The following is an 18,180-nucleotide window of genomic DNA, read 5'->3' on the forward strand; positions in this document are numbered from 1 at the left end:
AAACAGTGCTTGGACAAATTGGTTAAGAATCTAGCGTGTTTAACAATGCGAGTTGACTCTCTAGGCAAGTTAAATCACCGTAAAGGAGAATATATACGTACAGGTGTTGTCAAAAGTAAATGGAAGCAATATTAAGAAATCGAAAACAAATTTAATCCCCCTCATTTTATGCACCCTCGAATAAACGCCATCAGCCTAACTGTGAATTTGCTAATTACACAGGACACAAATAAATGTCGACCGTTACGCTTTATATTTAAGGGAACAGGGTAGGCAAAATTTCCGAAAAAAAAAAATCGATTTTTTGTTTATGTGTAATATAAAATCTCAATTCTTTCCTTAACATAGCCCAGTCTTTCATTTGCGCGCACGCGAAATATTTACCTCAAAATCATCATTTTACGAAACCTAGGCAGCATCCAGCCACACCCCCTTTGACACATGCTCGGGATCTGTGCCTTTCCTAAGCTTAAAAAAAAAAAAAAAAATTCAGTGCCTATTTTTTGACACGTTGAAAAAATGCGTTGAAATTGAAAAAACGCGTGAGAATTTGTTGCTATAGTCCTATATTGCAATAAAGCTCTTTTTTCCACTTCAAAGCCAATTATCTCAAAACACCAAATTTTGCTGCATTTGACCCTTTTTTTAAGAAACTACAGGCGCAAGGGAGATAAAATTTTCCAGATATTGAGCAAACATTACAGATAGTCTACTGAACTAGAATTATAAATATTATTGCAGACGATTTTTATTTACAGGCTATTTGCTGCAGATTATGGCTCTAAAATTTGGTGGGTCCAGTAAAAAAAAAAAGATAACAAAAAAAACTAACCTTTAAAAAAAATTTCAGCGCCTATTTTTTGTCACGTTGAAAAAATACGTGAGAATTTGTTTCTATAGTCCGATATTGCAATAAAGCTCTTTCTTCCACTTCAAAGCCAATTATCTCAAAACACCAAATTTTGCTGCGTTTGACCCTTTTTTTAAGAAACTACAGGCGCAAGGGAGATAAAATTTTCCAGACATTGAGCAAACATTACAGATAGTCTACTGAACTAGGATTATCAATATTACTGCAGACGATTTTTATTTACAGGCTATTTACTGCAGATTATGGCTCTACAATTTGGTGGGTCCAGTAAAAAAAAAAAAAGATAACAAAAAGCTAACCTTTAAAAAGAAATTATCCTAGTTCAGTAACACTACCTAACATTGCTGATTACAATGCCACCAATGTTAATGTTCTAACCCCAGCAGATCAGGAGAAAAAGGGTCACGAACATAGCCTAAAATGCATGGCAAGAATAGGACCTACCCCGTCCCTTAAATAATGTTTTTCCGACCTTCCATTTAATTTTGACGCGTGCACTTGTACCCTCGCTGCTTCGATATTTTGGTTTTACTCGATCCACGATGGTCGAAAACAAAGTGATTGCATGTACCCCAAAAAGCTCCAGACCAGCTCAATTAATTTTCAGGGCAGTTTACAGACCAAGGTGTTTGCTTCTCAGCCACGCTGTGTGGCTCGTAATGCATTCCCAGTGTTCCAAACCAACAAATGTAAACAATTTTTTGTCCCACCCTCTCTCATGCAAATGACTAACATGAAAGCTAACGGAACTCCACTACACGGTTTATAAGGAGATCCACTGGGCGGCGCTAAGCTTTTGGCAAAGTCAGAATACATCAAGCCAAGCATGCGCTAAAACGCGGTTGCGCTGGCCGGAGCTTGAGGGACACCGCTCAATGAGTCTTGCTACTCCTCGTATCTCTGCTTGCACTGGGTCGCCACTTCGCAAGCGGCGGCATTTACCGAGCGCCGATCATGTTTTCGCACGTGTGTCCTTGCTTAGTGGTATACTCTATAGAGATTGCTCGGTACACGGAGCCCTGTTTCAAGCGTGACTGCATTGATAGCCCGAATTGCACCACGTACATCAGGTTCAGTATGCACGAGTACACGCACAAAATCAGCCCAAGGTTTTTCACTGCGCTTCATCACGAGGAAAGCCGCAAAACACTATCGCGTGGCGTGTCTTGCTTTGGCGGGAGTCTGAAAAGCAGTCATCCGTCATGTTCAACTGCAAAGCACGTCGGCCGCGGAATCATGAAGTATATTGGTAACGCGCACCAATGAAGACAGTGGGAATGGTGATCGAGTGATAAGCCAGCCGAAGCGAAGAACTTCCCGGGAGTGCACAACTGGCACAGGGAAGATATATACCTATATATTGTCGGCGACTGACTCTATGTGATGGAATGTACGCATGTGCATGTTTTATGTGGCAAAGATGTCACCGTTGATGGACTTTGAAAAACGGTGTGCTTGCAACCTTCTACACTTAAAATCAAATTAGAATGCCCTCGCGGCAATGCGGGAGGCTACGATTGCTTGCGGAACATCTCTGTACAAACAGGAAAGCAATCGTAATTCTTCCAACTTTTCTAAAATTAGTGTCCATATTCCTTCAACCGTTACGGAGTCAAATTTTTTTGCCGACTTGGCCGACAATTGTTTTTTCAGCGTGTAAAAAAAAAAAAAAAAAAAAAAAGAAAAAAGAAAAGAAGATAGACTAAAGATCCGCGCCAATTTACGGCATAAGGACGTCATCCTCATTCTATTTTTGCACTATATAGAACGGCCACCAGGGTGACGTGGCGGTGCCACGAAATTCGTCTCGCGGTCAACCGTCACGCTGAGGCTCGGTGTGCTCTTAGTTCCTATTTCATGCGGGAAAAAATCATCCATTTCTTGGCGCTGAAAGTCTAAGAAAATGAGTTTTTGTTCGTTTCAAAAACTGATGGGGCAGGACCGGAATATGTTTTAGACAGAAGCAGCAGTATTGCATGCCACGATCAGAGAAACTTATATGACAGGATTTTGTGGCATGCAAAATGGTTTCGTTTAGTTTGTGTCAGGCTATAGAAGCGCCGTAGTGGAGGACTCTGGAATTTTCGACCACCTGGGGTTCTTTAATGTGCATTGACATCGCACAGCACACGGGAACCTTGCTTTTCGCCTCCACCGAAAAGCGGTCGCCGAGACCGCGCCCGCATCCTTGAAAACAGTATAGTCTAGCGCCGTAACCACTGCGCCACCCCGGCGTGGCCATGCAAGATAATTCAAAAGAAATCATACACGCAAAGACAACAGATCAGAGGTGGGATCCGAACAAACGATATCTGCATGTCACGTGGCGCATCGCATACGAGCCTTTTACCAATGAGCAAACATTCAAGCAAAGCTACGTTTCTTTGGTATTTAATTCCGTTTGGCTCGATTGTCTACAGCGACAAAGTTTCTAGCACCAGAAGGATCGAAAACTGAGCAAGTTGGTGCATATTGAATAACTAAAGAACAGCGCAGCGACGACGGACACGAGGGAAGAAGAGCGACAAGCGCTTGTCCGTCTTCTTCTCTCGCGTCCATTGTCGTTGCGCTGTTTTTCAGTTATTCAATTTGATAGCACCATTGTGTACTCGATCATGCGCATAAGCGCGAGATACAAACGACATACTTACATGGACTTTTCCGGTCGTACGCGTCTGCAAGAGAGAAAAAAGAAGGACAACAAGATTACAAAACTGTCGGCTTTGATTATAAGAAATATGTGTAAAATTGCAGGTATTTCTAAGGAACTTTCGGTCGCTCTGAAGATACGTTTTTGTTAATGACCATTAACAGAAAATTGTTCAAGAAAAACCGAAAAGCAATTTCGTGTATTTGCAGCGGCAATACTCGAAGTGTCAATAAACAGGCCTTTCACCGAAAAAAAAAAATATTGTTTTCAAACTTATGCGGCCCATTATAAGATAATTTGTATGCTTGGAAAGTAGAATACTAAATATCGGCAATTTGGGAGCGGGGAGGGGGGTCATGTATTTTGTGCTCCGTGGTCCTGCCATCCCTAAAGGGGTAGCACTTGTACTTTATACAGGCTGTACTGTTTACTAAAAAAGATAATCGGTGCACATTCTTTGGGAGTTCATGCGTGAGGCAGTACATTGCAGCCAAAATGTGACCTCCCTGACCCTACTACCACTCTCCCTTAAATAGGCCTTCCTGCTAGCTTCACTGAATATTAAACATCCCTCTGACTCTCACATTCTTCATATTTGGTGTACATAACGCCGGTCACTTTGATTTGCGACTGACGTACTCCCTGCAGTTGCTGCATAGTGTATGGGACGGTAGATTCTTCCCGATTCAGTCGTCGTCGTACATTGGGCAACGCTGATGCCCAATGCACGCGTCGATTATTACCGCGATGCTAGTTGTCGGTATCACGTAATTTGCCCGGAGTGTATGTACGAATGCACGTGCGTGAGAGCGCGAAGCGCGTTTGAGGCCATCTATGTGACTGGACGATATAGTATAAAGGTAGGCCTTCGCAGTCAAATGTTGCCTTATCGGCAAAGCAGTGAGGCGTACACAACCGTTTGCAAAGCGTTTGGAAAGCCTGTGCGGCACTTGCTTCTGGTTTTCAGAGCAGCTCTAGGCGTGGGACAGCATCCCTTGACATTACTATACAGTACGTATACATACTTGCTTTTGGCGGTGCGGACTGGCCAACGTTACTTTTTATTTATTTTTAGTTACCCACACTAACTTCGGTATATATACCTTGCACGAAAACTGACAAGCGCGCAGCAGTGCTAATAATGAACCCATGTACTCTAATTAATGAGAGATCTAGCCGTTCATTGTTGGCTCCAGAGTGTATACAGTTGTAAATACACTGTCATCTGAGACCTGTCCTTAATACTTCTGAGATCGGCTAGAAGATATCGGATAAAAGATAGAAAGTACGGCAGCAGTCCTTGGAGCATGGCAATGAACTTTATTATTTCTTTTTTTTTTCACCTGCCAATTCAAAATTACTCTCATCCCGAAAATCGATGTGAAGTGTCCAAGCACGAGCGTTACTGTCGTTTGAAGCCGCCCGCAGGGACTCCTACCGGGCTCATCAAAAGTAACCCGTTATCCTGCCCCTTCAAGTTCGTACGCTTACAGGCGCCTACTGCTCGCTCCTCGAGGGCACTACAGCGGCTGAGCAAACGCTCTACCTGTGCAATAGCTCCACATTGAAAAAGACGAGAGAAATATTGGTGGGGGAGGGTCTCGTTTCAATAAAAACCCGCAGCCCGGGCCAGCATAACCAGCAGCAGGGAGCGCAGGCGGCAACTGCGGGAAGGGAGTCTAGGGAGGCGCGCTGTCAGGCGTTCGCTGTAGCTTCCCCGTGGTATCGACTGCGTCTCGCACGCTGGTGCCCAGACTCGGGCCCGAAGAAGGGGGGCTCCAGTTTATTGGCCGCCGCCCTCCCGGTGCGGAGGCGAGGGAAGGCTGCGATTCTCATCTCCATTCGGTGAGGCGCCGCTTCAAATGGCGCGCCGCGGGAGAGAGCCCTACGGGAGCAGCGTCGACGTCGGCATCAAAGCAGTTGCGCGCAGCAGGGCGAGCGAAATACGCGACACGCGACGCAGCGCCCCCGCGTCGGGCACAACGGAAACAGCGACTTCGAACTTGACCGCGCACGCAGTGGGTTCCTGAATCACCGCGCCGTAAAATATCTATCCTGATAAGCAGTGATCTACAAGTTACAGCAGCGAAAGGAAGCCGTTAGTTGTGCTGTGGGGCAGTTGCAAAGCTGTTCCTCACGTAACCTACGAAGACACGTGTTGACAGTCTGCACGAGCACCATGGCGGACTATAGGAAGGGGAGGGTAGAACAAATTTACACACCTTGCTCCGAGTGGAAATCACCCTCAGTCACTTTCAGTGAGAAGGATCAAATCCTCTAGAACGCTGTAATACCGGTTTTGTTTTGTTCGGCTGATGCACCACTAACCCCTTCGCGGAAAAAGGTTCTGTACAACCACTGATAGCACTCGCTCCGAAAGCAAAAGCGCGACGCGTGAACGGGTATCGCACAGGGCTCTACTTAGGCATCGACGGCAGTGCACGCAACATGAAGCACATGCAGCTCTAAGCTCTCTCCCCGTTGCACACCACGCGAGGCGGTAGCGTCGTGCACTGGAAAGGGCGGCGCGGGGAAGACGATTCTTTCGGAGCAACGAACGGTCGTCGTCGTCTTCGTCAGCGGCGTGAGCGAAGGGAAGCGACGGGACAATGGAAGTCTCGCGCCGACTCCTTTTTTCCCAGAGGAAAGGCCCCCCGCGATGAATCGCCGCGGGACCTGGCGTGCGAATTACCATCGAGAAGATTGGAGAGCGACGCTATTAAGATTCGACGACCGACGCTGCCGCCGTCTCTTTTAGAGGAGGTCGCAGTTTGTTCCACTTTGTTCCCCTCCTCGATCCGTGTCACTTCTGTTAGGCGCGTCTACCTCTTTAGGAGAACCCACTCGGCAGCCTGCTCGATTATGGGTACGAGCTCTCAGAACTACGCCGCCGCCGCGAACGGAGTCAGACGACAGGCGCAGAGAGCTAAGTGGTTCGTCTGCATGCGTCACAAGTTGTGCTTATTGGAGGTAAAAATATTCAGCACTGTTTATTTCGTACATGCCATTTTCCGTTCAGAAGAAAACAGCTTTATTCCGTTAAAGCAAAACTGAAATGGTTGTAGAATTCAACTGAATTATAGGAGGGAAATCTTGGTAGATAGATAGTAAATCGCGCCAAGTCGTTTCGCGCTAGCATTTAAATTGATGGCGTAATGGCTGAATACATCTATGTTGGTGATCGGGCTTTCCGCAGCACGCGGTGACGAGAAGGGACACCAGTGAGTCAAGTTTTTCCACATTGCTGCCATGCTATGAGGAGAATCGTTGATTACAGCATATCTTTATATGGTATCACCAAACCATTCGGTGGGCTTAATCTATAAGGTTCATATAACCTAATTAGTGCATCACGTGAAATTTTCGAAAAAGTATTTCAACTCTTCTTTAAAAGCGACAGCAGAACAATGATAAATATGTCTCGCTGGTGCCGTTAGTTAGGGAAAATTTGATGCGTATATTACCATCACTCGGCTGTCGGAAAAAGGCCTCTCCCATATTTCTCCAATTAGCCCAGTCCTGTGCTAGATGCGTCCACTTGACCCCCGCGAACTTCTTGACCTCATCCGTCCACCTAACTTTCTGCTGCCCCTTGCTACGCTTTCCTTACCTTGGGATCCACTTTGTTACCCTAAGCGACCATCGGTTATCCTCCCTTCGCACATATGCCCTTCCCATGCCCATTCTTCTCGATTTCGCTTAGGTTGGCAGTAACTCAACTTTGTTCTCTGACCTACCATTTTTCTTTCCATACCTCCATGCGTGGTCCTCAACTTAAGTATAGAAACCTTTTCGTTAGCCTCCACGTTCCTGTCCCATAAGTGATATGATATGAGAGCAGCTGCAAAACGTACTCCATCCAATTATTATTTTTGTTTCACTTCGATGGTACGAATCTGCGGACACTATATATACGCAATGATTACACGCATTGCCTTGCCACTTCCAGCGCCTCATTACCCATAGTAAACTGCTGGCCGCTTTGATATTCATTGTAGTACTTTAGTTTACTGCATACTAATTTTTAGACTTTTGCTTTGTCAGTCAGCGCAACTAACTGATCATGCTTTGGAATTTGTGCTCAGGCACTGCAGAGATCGCGCTCAAGCACGCGCACCTTTCCCTCAGCTTCCTACGCCCCTGGAGTTTTGGCAAATTTAAAAAATGCCTCTTTTGAAGTTCTTGAGTTTTGCGTTTTCATACCTTTCTCCCAGTTGATCGTGCAAAATTTTGTTCTCTGGATCACGCGAGTAATGCTAGTTGCGACGAAAAATAACATTGCATGTACACTGCGAATTATAGTATTATCCCACAGAATTCCACTGCTACGAGGCGTGGACTACGTTCTGCAGGGGCTAAAAAAACGCACATTTGAGAATGCAAGAGCACACGATGCTACACAAGCATCAATAATGGGGGGAACAAAGAGCCACTTGCTATTGAATCCATTGATCGCTCGAAGACATGTGCACAGGCAGACAGAATTGTTACCGCCTTAAAACTATTCTCCCGGGTTGAGCAATGTAAATAGAAATGTTTTCTTCCTTTATGTGCGAGCACAAATCTAAATATTGCTTCAAACATTAAAGATCTCTTAATTAAGTTTTGTGCAGTGTACGTCCCATGAGTTTTTAACCTATCAGCGCAACCACTTATAGCCTTCTCGGCGAGCGGTGTCTGTACCAGCTTTGCACGTGTTTCTGTTCGCCTTTTTTTTTTAGAGCACTGCATATATACATGCATTCAAAGAGTCATTATGTGGAAAACGGACAGGGAATTGTAAATTTAAAATCAGAGCTATTGCAATATATATTCAAGACATTCTTTCTGCACTTTACTCAACCACAAAGAAGAATCAATTAATCTTTTTTTTTTTTTTTGTACATGAAGAAAGATGAAAACCAAGCGTGTGTCCGAAATTGTCCACAGTCGTTATTTCTTATGCTTGACGCAGGCTCGCTCAGTCACTTGCTGAAGCAGAGGCCTCTTTGCCCTACTTTCCTCAAGGCAGCAGATAACTCGAAGAAACGGTTCCGCATGCCACCAAGGCTTCGTGTGCCTCACGGTGCAAGCATATGCAATCCATAATATGGTATGGTATACAGTACGGTGTGTTATAGTATGTTGTGGCACGGTATGACATAGTTGACATGGTGTTGTATAGCATGGTGTATTAAGTAGCACGCCATGACAAGACGGTGTAGTATGGTACGGTATGGCATGGAATGACATAGCATTGCATAGTATGCTATGATATGGCATGACATGTTGTATAGTGTGATGTGGTATGGTGTAGTATGGTCTGCTATAACATGGTATTTTCTAGTGTGGTATCATATAGCATGGTGTGATATGTTATAATTATGTTATAATATATGGTGCAGTATGGCATGGTATACGTGGAGTAGCTTCATGAAGCTGCACGTCCGAACTATGATGGGCGCCGATATGTAATGGAGTGCTCAGGAATAATTTCAACAACCCGGAGTATAAAAATGCTGACACGCCCAAGCGCATCGTGACTTCACTTCTAGCAAAATGAGAGCCAAGTGGTCGAGATTCAATCCTACAGACCTTTGCATCGAGCGAGGTATGAAGTAAATGAATCCCTCCAAATCATCAGAACATGCTCCTCGAATGGATGGTACTATATTGCAAAACGAAAGTAAGAATACCGGTTAGACACAATGATTTGAAAGAGTTTCTAATTTCGGGCAGAGATGGTATTCTGAACAAAAACTTTGAGATTTCCCATTTTATCCCCTCCTCTCAGTAAATACGGTACGGAGCGGCATGTATATAACTGCCTTTGTTCTGCCCTTGAGAGTCATGGCTTTAAGAAGTGGGGATTCTCGTCGAAATTAGATAGTATTTCATGCGTCAACCAAATGCACTGTGTAATACCTCTTTCCTATTTCAAGAAATGGAAAGAATTCCCTTATCGGTGTTGTAATATTCCCGCATTCCGGATCGGATCCGCTGTCAATGCGCCGACTTTATGAACGCATATGTGTACCGAAGTGCAGTCAGCGGTAGTCGAAATGTGAAGTTTTATTCTTTGCAGACCTCAGTAAGGGTTATGCGGTAGTCTATTCTCAAAATCGCCTTTTATAACGTTCTATGCCCATTACATGATATGACTTACATGACTTCTGACCATGACGAGATTTTTTAAAGGTTGTTTTGCGGTGCTTACCTTTCTTGGTTCACTGCCTCCGAGCATAACTGTTGCCACTGTATAGAACCTGTCTCTGTTCTACGCATACTACCCGTCTTCTGCGTACAACCCACGTTGAAAACAAGCGCATGGCGAAACAAACATCTATAAAAGAAGCGGGTGGATGTTCCCAGGTGTCTGACTTGATAATATCCAATGAAACGGGGCAAGGAGACGAACACAGGAAAATAAGTGGAATAGAAAGAGCGCCTCTTTCTATTCTGTTCCTTTTTCTATTTCACTTCTATATCTATTCCACTTATTTTCCTGTGTTCTCTCCTTGCGCCGTTTCATTGGTTAGTATGAACCAACTAGCCCTTCAGCAAGTACTTCTATGACTTGATGAGGAATTCGTTTCGCCTGGCCAGTGTTATAAAAGGACAAAGTAGTTGGCATGCTGCGTGTCTCGTCTCATAGAGGGATGACTGTGAAGCCGGTGCTACAAATGTTTCCTTTCTTTAAATATCGGGCAAGAGAAACGGCGGAAGTGTGTACTTTCGGTGTTGAAGCCTGAAAATATTGGCAAAAAAATGGAAAAGGTGAGCCTCTGGTCGGTATAGGAGTCTGAAAATATAGGGCAAAAACAAATATAGAAGCTGTGCTTTTTATCGATATAAAAGTTAAAAGACTTTATTGTTCCGCCAGTCTGGATAATGGTAATCACGATGGCTTGCGAGAATTCATAATTTTGCTGGGGATTGATAAACAATTGCACATTTGCCATAGAAAAACAATACATTAATCTCTTGCCGACCTTCACACTGCGCGCTCGATCGATCAATTCGTGCTGTGTACCGGTCGCAGACGACCGAGGATAAAAAATATTAGGAGGACACTTAGGCTCCACCGTTAAGGGTATACGCCGCAATAGCAAGCTTTTGCGGATGATGTTTTTACACACACACACACACACACACACACACACACACACACACACACACACACACACACACACACACACACACACACACACACACACACACACACACACACACACACACACACACACACACACACACACACACACACACACACACACACACACACACACACACACACACACACACACACACACACACACACACACACACACACACACACACGCCCGCCGGGGTGGCGCAGTGGTTACGGCGCTCGACTACTGTTCCCAAAGACGCGGGATCGAATCCCGGCCTCGGCGGCAGCTTTTCGATGGAGGCGAAAGGCAAGGCGCCCGTGTGCTGTGCGATGTCAGTGCACGTTAAAGAACCCCAGGTGGTCGAAATTACCGGAGTCCTCCACTACGGCGTCTCTCATAGCCTGAGTTGCTTTGGGACGTTAAACCCCACAAACCAACCAACCAACACACACACACACACACACATATATATATATATATATATATATAGAGAGAGAGAGAGAGAGAGAGAGTTAGAGGAGCTGACAGTGAACGAGTCGAAGGCAAACGTTGGGGATTTTTTTTTTTTGGATTGTTGTTATCTGACAAGAATTAGTCTTATGGTGATTATATAAAGAATAATTAACAAGAAGATGTAAAATCAACACGCCGATAGTGGGAGTCGAACCCACGACCTCCGAATGTCGCGTCCAGTGCTCTTCCAACTAGCTACGTCGGCCGACGTAGCTCAGTTGTATTCTTTATCCCGATAATCAACATAAGACTAATTCCTGTCAGATAACAACAATAAAAAAAAAATCCGCAAAGTTTGCCTTCGACTCGCTGGCTGTCAGCTCCTGTAATTTTGTAATAAAACGAGCCCCTCATTTCCATATATATATATATATATATATATATATATATATATATGTATGTATGCACACATTTGTTCGCTTATAGCCGGCAGGACGATGACGTCACCGGTAAGCTCGGACGTCGCTTCTTGAAACTTAATGCGTCTGAGTGAGATTTCATCGGAACGCGCTGTTTGCGTTCTATGTAATACCGGGGAACTCCACCGTCAAGGGCATGACGCGATATAGCGTTTCACAAACAGGGAAAATGTTTTTCGCTTTTTTATGCGTTAAATTTTTATACACTGATACTTGGCATCAGGAAATATTGGCTCTCCATTCAGAGCATTTTGACGCCTTTGTACCTCACTTTTCCCAATGTTTATTTTTTGAATTAGTTAAATTATTTGGTATATCACGCATTTCCAATTTTCTTAATCAGCATTATCCAGTGTTTTGACACCTTTGATTCCTCCTTTTCCCAATTTTTCATTTTTAAATTATTCCAATTCATTAATTCATCGATTACACACCCTTAATTTCTTAATTGGCATCATCAAGCCGTGGCTTTCTATTCTGAGCATCTTGACATTTTTGCACCCCATTTTCCAAAATTTTCATTTCTTCATTTCATAAATTATTAAATTAATTACTATAATTTCATCAACTCAATATTGTCTATCCCACACCAATCGGTTATCAATCACCAGAACCCCAAATTACCACGATACAACTTTTTGACGCAGTCCCCGATTATTTCCGACAGACGGTGCCGAAAACTCCTACTACTATACTGTATGATGACGGCGCTTCAGCCGAACTACTCCTTAAAAAGGTAGTATATTTCTACACCTGATAAATGTACTCCATGCAGGCGCGGCATAGTCTGCAATTTGCGGCATATACGTATGCGTTCCAGCCTGTGATTAATGTATTAGCGTCGGGTTTTGTCTAACCCCCTGCAAGTTTTTTTCCTCTTTCTTGTTGTCGCACACGCATACCACCTTAGTCAGCCACCAGTATACTTCTCAGAGCTCGAGCTTTGCTCACGGCTTTCGTGGTGTCTTTCGTGCGCGCTTGTTCGGCGACACAATGGTTTCCTGTTTGTCTGCGACACGAAGGGTTTCACAAATATCACAAAGCAAAGAATAGATCCTCAAGTATAACAGACATTTTGCGGCAGGTACTACGTACACGGCTGGCTGAGAGCAAACATATATCTGAGCTTGGAACTGCAGGCTTCAGAGAGCTGCTCACGTCTTTTCTCGCTTTTCGAATCAAGCACTTTTTCGCCGGTGTCCCCATGTAAAAAAAAAAAAAAAAAAAAAAAAAAAAAAAAAAAAAAAAAGTGATCGGGGGCATTTAAGAAAGGCTAGCCCCTAGTCCCACCGCTCTTTCGCCTCAGTACTTTGCGGACCAAAAAAAAATAAAAAATAAAGAATGGTCTGGTTTCGTTTGGTTTGTGCGGTTTAACGTCCCAAAGCGACTCAGGCTATGAGAGACGCCGTTGTGGAGGACTCCGAGAATTTCGACCACCTGGGGTTCTTTAACGTGCACTAACATCGCACAGCACACGGGCGCCTTGCTTTTCGCCTCCATCGAAAAACGGCCGCCGAGGTAGGGATTCGATCCCGCATCCTTGGGAACAGTGGTCGAGCGCCATAACCACTGCGCCACCTCGGGCGTTATTCGTCGGAAGCCTGTGAGAATTGCCCAACACATAGTAACGCGACAGCGAAGACGAGCGAGTTCGCCGGGCTAAATATCACAATACATTTTTCCGCACTGCACAACAAAAGCGATTAGAGGCTGCTTATTTCTGCCCGTTTATGATTTGGGCGCAAACCCCTGAGGTAGAGCAATGCCCTGGCCAGCTGCATGTTCTCGCTTCTTTTGCATTTTTCTTTCGTTTTTCGGCTAAAGTCTGCTCGAGGACAAAAACGAAAAGGGCCTCTCGTTGTTTGAGCTGCCATTAAGGAACCGACTGTAGAGGAAAAAGAAAAAAGGGGGAAGGGACAGTGTACACACTCGTTAAACAAAGTGCTTGGCCGGCAGGAGGGAAGGGTGGTTGCAGCGCCGCGTTGTGCGTGCGTCCAAGGAGGGCAGCGAAGCAGTGCAATTAGCGGCGGTTCCGAGAAGTGGGTCCCGCGGTGCGAGACAAGTTGAGAATGCGCCCGGACATTGCGGACGCCGCCGTCTCCCCCGCGTGTGCGAAGCGAGTTGTGTGCTTTTTCAGTGTAGTTTTGGCGTGTCATTTTTACGATCCGCCAAAGATAAGGCGGCTTATCGCGTTCCTCTTCAGGCGCGGCGCGAATATAGCGGTCGGCCGTTTCGGCTTGCTCCGCCATGCGCATGCGTCCCTCGGGGAAGCCGATACAAGCTCGCTTTCGGTTTTTGCGGCCCGCTGCATGAGTGAAGAGACTCGTAGCCGGTGCAGCTGCACTGTGCTTTGAATCATGTGCGGCCCATTGTTTGCAGTTACCATTTAACTTGACAGCCCGACAGCAGGTGTCGCTGCATTTCGCACTAACGATTAGCACTATACGTGCCCACGGCAAAACCACAAATGAGGCGGTACAGGGAGATATGGGCTGGGCATCTTTCGAAGTGCGGGAAGCTCATAGTAAAATATTATACGAGAAACGCCTGAGGAAATTGGACAGTAACAAATGGGCAGCTAAAGTATTTAAATACCTGTACTTAAAAAGCGTTGACTCACAATGGAGGAAAAGAACTAGGAAACTAACTAGTAAGTATGCTAGTCACAAGGACGGAGAAATAAAGAGCTGCAAGCAACAGGTGAAAAACACAGAAGGTAAAAATTGGATAAATTCGATGGAGAAGAAACAGAGTGTGGAATTATACCGAAAGTGGAAAAGGCAGATAAGGAAGGAAGCTTTCTTTGATAACTCAAGAGGCAGTGCCCTACTTTTTGAAGCTAGATTAGGGTGCCTTAGAACACGCAGCTACAAAAAGAAATTTAACAATAAAGATGACGCATGTGCTGTATATGGTAACTCCAGTGAAACAGTTGACCATATTAAACTCGAATGTAATGGTATCCATCCGGAAGTTGATGCAGGCGCAGTCACTGTTCCTGAAGCTCTGCGGTTTAGAGATACCAGTGGCCGGGTGAATAAACCGGCGGTGGAAACTAGCAAAAAACGACTGGAAGATTGGTGGCTTAAAAGCAGAGAAGTGACATAATGTTAGTAATGTAGAAACAAAAATTTATGAAATAGAATGATGATTTAGTTAACCAATCTAAATCAATAATTAAGATATAGGGAGAAAAATGAGCGTGATAGCTAATGCTACCACCCCGTTTCAAAGGGGACGCTCCTATAATCCATCAATCCATCCATCCATTCCTTCCGGATGTTCGTTTCGGTTCGCAAGTGCGGGTGGCTTAGTGCCAATGCCGTAAGACCAAGGTCGTGCGCTCTCCCGGTTCGCTGCCACGACCCATGCCCGTCTCGGTAGAGGCGTTCATGTTTCGACTGGGAGCAAATGCAGAACTTTGCATGGGCTGAGTCGTGTATACGTGTAATAGCTACGAGTTGCGGAAATTATCCTGAAGCCCTCCGCGCATCGCTGTACAGTGTTTCGTTTTGCATGAAGAAAGAAAGAAAGCTTTAAGTAGGGAAAGCCGCTTCAAACTCCGCGTGCTTGCATAATACTGGTTGTCCGCGTTACTGTTATACTCTTCGAGGAATTAAGCCCTGACAAAAAACTTTGGATATCTCTTATCGCGCCGTTTTGTTTCGCCTCTTCTTATTCTCTGCAGTAATCACTGCTACTGGGCGCATTATGTAATAAAGTTCTTCTCGTAGCGACTATGTAACTTCAGTGCCACTACCGCGAAGATGGCCGAGTACGTTACGATGTCAATAAAGAGGCGCTCCAGCTGAGATATAACTTTTATCACTGTGGTATAGGTCACTAACTTCCTGTGCGCAGAACTGCGGTTGTCCAATGCAAGCAAGCGGCGGCAGCTAAACTTCCGATGCCTGCACGCCTCCCCGAACTCCAGTCCTAACAGACTCATATCAGCTATAAAGACTCGAAGCTTGGGCGGGTATTGCTGATTCTCACCATCCCCTTCCGGAACGCTGGAGAGGCTCGCGAAAGTCAACGTGTTTATGCTGACTTAACCAATCTGGTCGTCTTCGAGTCCATGTAAAAATTAAACTGGAGCCCTCAGCTACATCGTTTTTGAAATTCCGGGTGCCATTTCTGTAGTGTAACTTTAAATTAAATAAATGGGACATTAAACCCAATAAACCACTATTTTACATACTATACTAAACCCTATACCACAGAGGGTAGGATACTGTATGGTATAGCAAGTTAACGTTTTAAAGCGACATGGCTATACCGTATCATATGATCATATCGTATACATTATACCCTACCGCACCTTTCCATCGTTTCGGACATTTAAATAGCTGTTTTCGAAACCTCAATCAATCATGAAATTTGCAGCACAAATATAGAATTGTCGCAACGGTGCCTCCTCAAAACATTTGTAACATTTGATTAAGTTAAAAGACTGCTCTGTTTTTCAATTGGCCGAAATCATGTCCCGAGGTCCGCACGCTGGCGCAGAAGCTTCGGCACAGGAAAAAAATGAGAGGTTTTCACCTAGATTTTGAGGCAAGACAAGCACAAACTACAACTGCCATGACAGCCGCTTTCCCGTCAAGGTGCTAGAAGCGGCGAAAAGGAGACAAGCGCGGCACGCGGCCAGGGACTTGCGCGTGATTTGAACTTCGCGATGTAAACTGCCCACTAATAATGGTCATTGCCGCGGCCCCTATTCTGGGCACGCAAGAAACCGGGTTATCGACGTCCTCGCGTTATTTTTTGTGGTCATGTCTGCACCCGGAAGAGACTGGAAATGATGCTCCATGTCTATGCATCTTATTATTTCAGTTTTGTAATTATTATTTTATGGGTTTTTCTCCTCCTTGTGTCTTTCTTTCCTAATTCATTTTTTTTTTCCTTTGTTTAACTCCCCGTCGTTATTACTTCGCTCTTTCCTTTCCTCCCTTCTTTCTACCCTTTCCTCCCTTCTTTCTACCCTTCCCTTTCTTCTGATACAATCATTCACTTGGATTTTATTGTTTCATTAATTCATTCGTTTGTTCCCGCCTTTGCGTACGTTACTTTCTGTCATTCTTTTTTATTTATTTTTTTTTTTTTTGCCTTTGCAGCCTATACTTTCCGTTTGCAACACGACAGCTCTCCAGCTTCACATTGCTCCGTGCACTGAGCACAAAATGTCTGTCAGTATGTGTGTATAGTGTTACCGCGAATACCTTAACGCAACTAGCCTTCGACAGCCCGCGTTTCCATCAGTGAGATATCAAGCACTTCACTAAAAATGGCAGGGACGGGCGGCACAAGCAGTGCGTGCACTGCGTAGAAGCCTGTGCGAAGGCCGCCGCTTGCATCGCGGAGACGAATGCGCGTTCTTGCGTTCCTCCGGTCTGTCGTTGTCCGCGAAACCTGAGCCTTGGTCGGACGCTGATGAGTTTACCGGGCGGACGCGTGCCTGCCCGACCTGATCGCGCTTGACACCGGGGGCCCGCCGTCGTCCCCGGGGAAACGCTTGTCCCGCCTGCTGACCTTCCCAGGGGGCGCTGGGGAACGAGATGGGGTGAGTGGTGTCGCTGAGGGTTGCTTGTGTTTCGGGGTTCGTTGAACACGCCACTGCTCGGCCCTTACTTGACAGGCGGGTCAGGACGGGCCCCGCGGTGAGCGCTGCCTGGCATCCCTTAACCGCGCTCACTGTGTGGACAACCAAGCAAAACGAAAAAGTGGGAAGCTGTACGCACGCGAACAAAAAAAAAAAAAAACAAAAACAAATTCATGCATGCATTTTCGCATCCTATGTGGAGGTGAGGAAAAGGAAAAATACTATTTTCGATTCAGTACGAACGCAAGGGGAGCAGTTAACGCGTTTGTAATGTTCCAAGAGCAGTCAAAAATTGGGGGCACAGAGGTATAGTTGAAGGGACTGTTTGCTCCCTGTGCTGTCGCTGTTGGGAGATTAAAAAGGATGATGCGGGGGAAGTGAAAACAAGGGCAAGGGGGGGTTTCGTCGCGAGGCTGTAAAGCTTCAAGGAACGTATACCACCGATTGTGGGAGACAAAGCGAGAGGGGTAGACGTGTTTCGTAAAATAATTAAAAAAATGATTGAAGACGGCCGTCGATAAAAACGGCCCGTTAGGCAAGCGTTATTGCCGACGGCCCGCTAAGGGACTCTTGCGTAGTTGTAGTCGTCACCGTTCGCGTTGCACTGGCGTCCATGAGTTGGCGCTGGGCAAAAACAATAATACCTAAGTGTACCGCGTGTAGAAACTGTGCCCGTGAGATAGACAACCAGATAAATTAACGTTTTTTAGAACAACCGCGACTGCGCAGAAACATTTTACAGGCAATTTTAGTTACATAGCGTCGCTAATGTCCTATTTGCGCCACCAACGATGCGTGTCGGTAATCATTGCCATAATTATGTCAATTCTGAACAGGCGTCTAACTGGGGATCTCACGCGGCTCAAAAGGTGATGTAAGCAAATTACGCCGCTGTAGTTACATGCCAGAGTAGCATGAAACATTCAGGAACAAGAATACAGCGTTAGCTCAAGGGTCGATCTCTGCCACGCGTGGTGCAGGGGAGGCTGCCAAACCTAAATCAGAACATT

General features: G+C 45.3%; 1 protein-coding gene across 1 annotated transcript in view; it reads right to left on the minus strand.

The window, feature by feature from the left end:
- Positions 1-17,007: 17,007 nt before the first annotated feature.
- LOC146184625 (uncharacterized) overlaps positions 17,008-18,180 on the minus strand; it is a 32,338-nt gene continuing 31,165 nt past the window's right edge. The window contains exons 3-4 of the mRNA XM_084608594.1: positions 17,200-17,262; positions 17,008-17,114 (exon numbers count right to left, since the gene is read on the minus strand). Coding sequence (XP_084464720.1) covers positions 17,008-17,114; positions 17,200-17,262 — 170 coding nt within the window. The remainder of the gene's footprint in view (positions 17,115-17,199; positions 17,263-18,180) is intronic.

The sequence above is a fragment of the Amblyomma maculatum genome, chromosome 7 (genome assembly GCF_055883805.1).
Source record: "Amblyomma maculatum isolate TAMU_Amacu chromosome 7, ASM5588380v1, whole genome shotgun sequence".
In the NCBI taxonomy this organism is placed as follows: Eukaryota; Metazoa; Arthropoda; class Arachnida; order Ixodida; family Ixodidae; genus Amblyomma; species Amblyomma maculatum.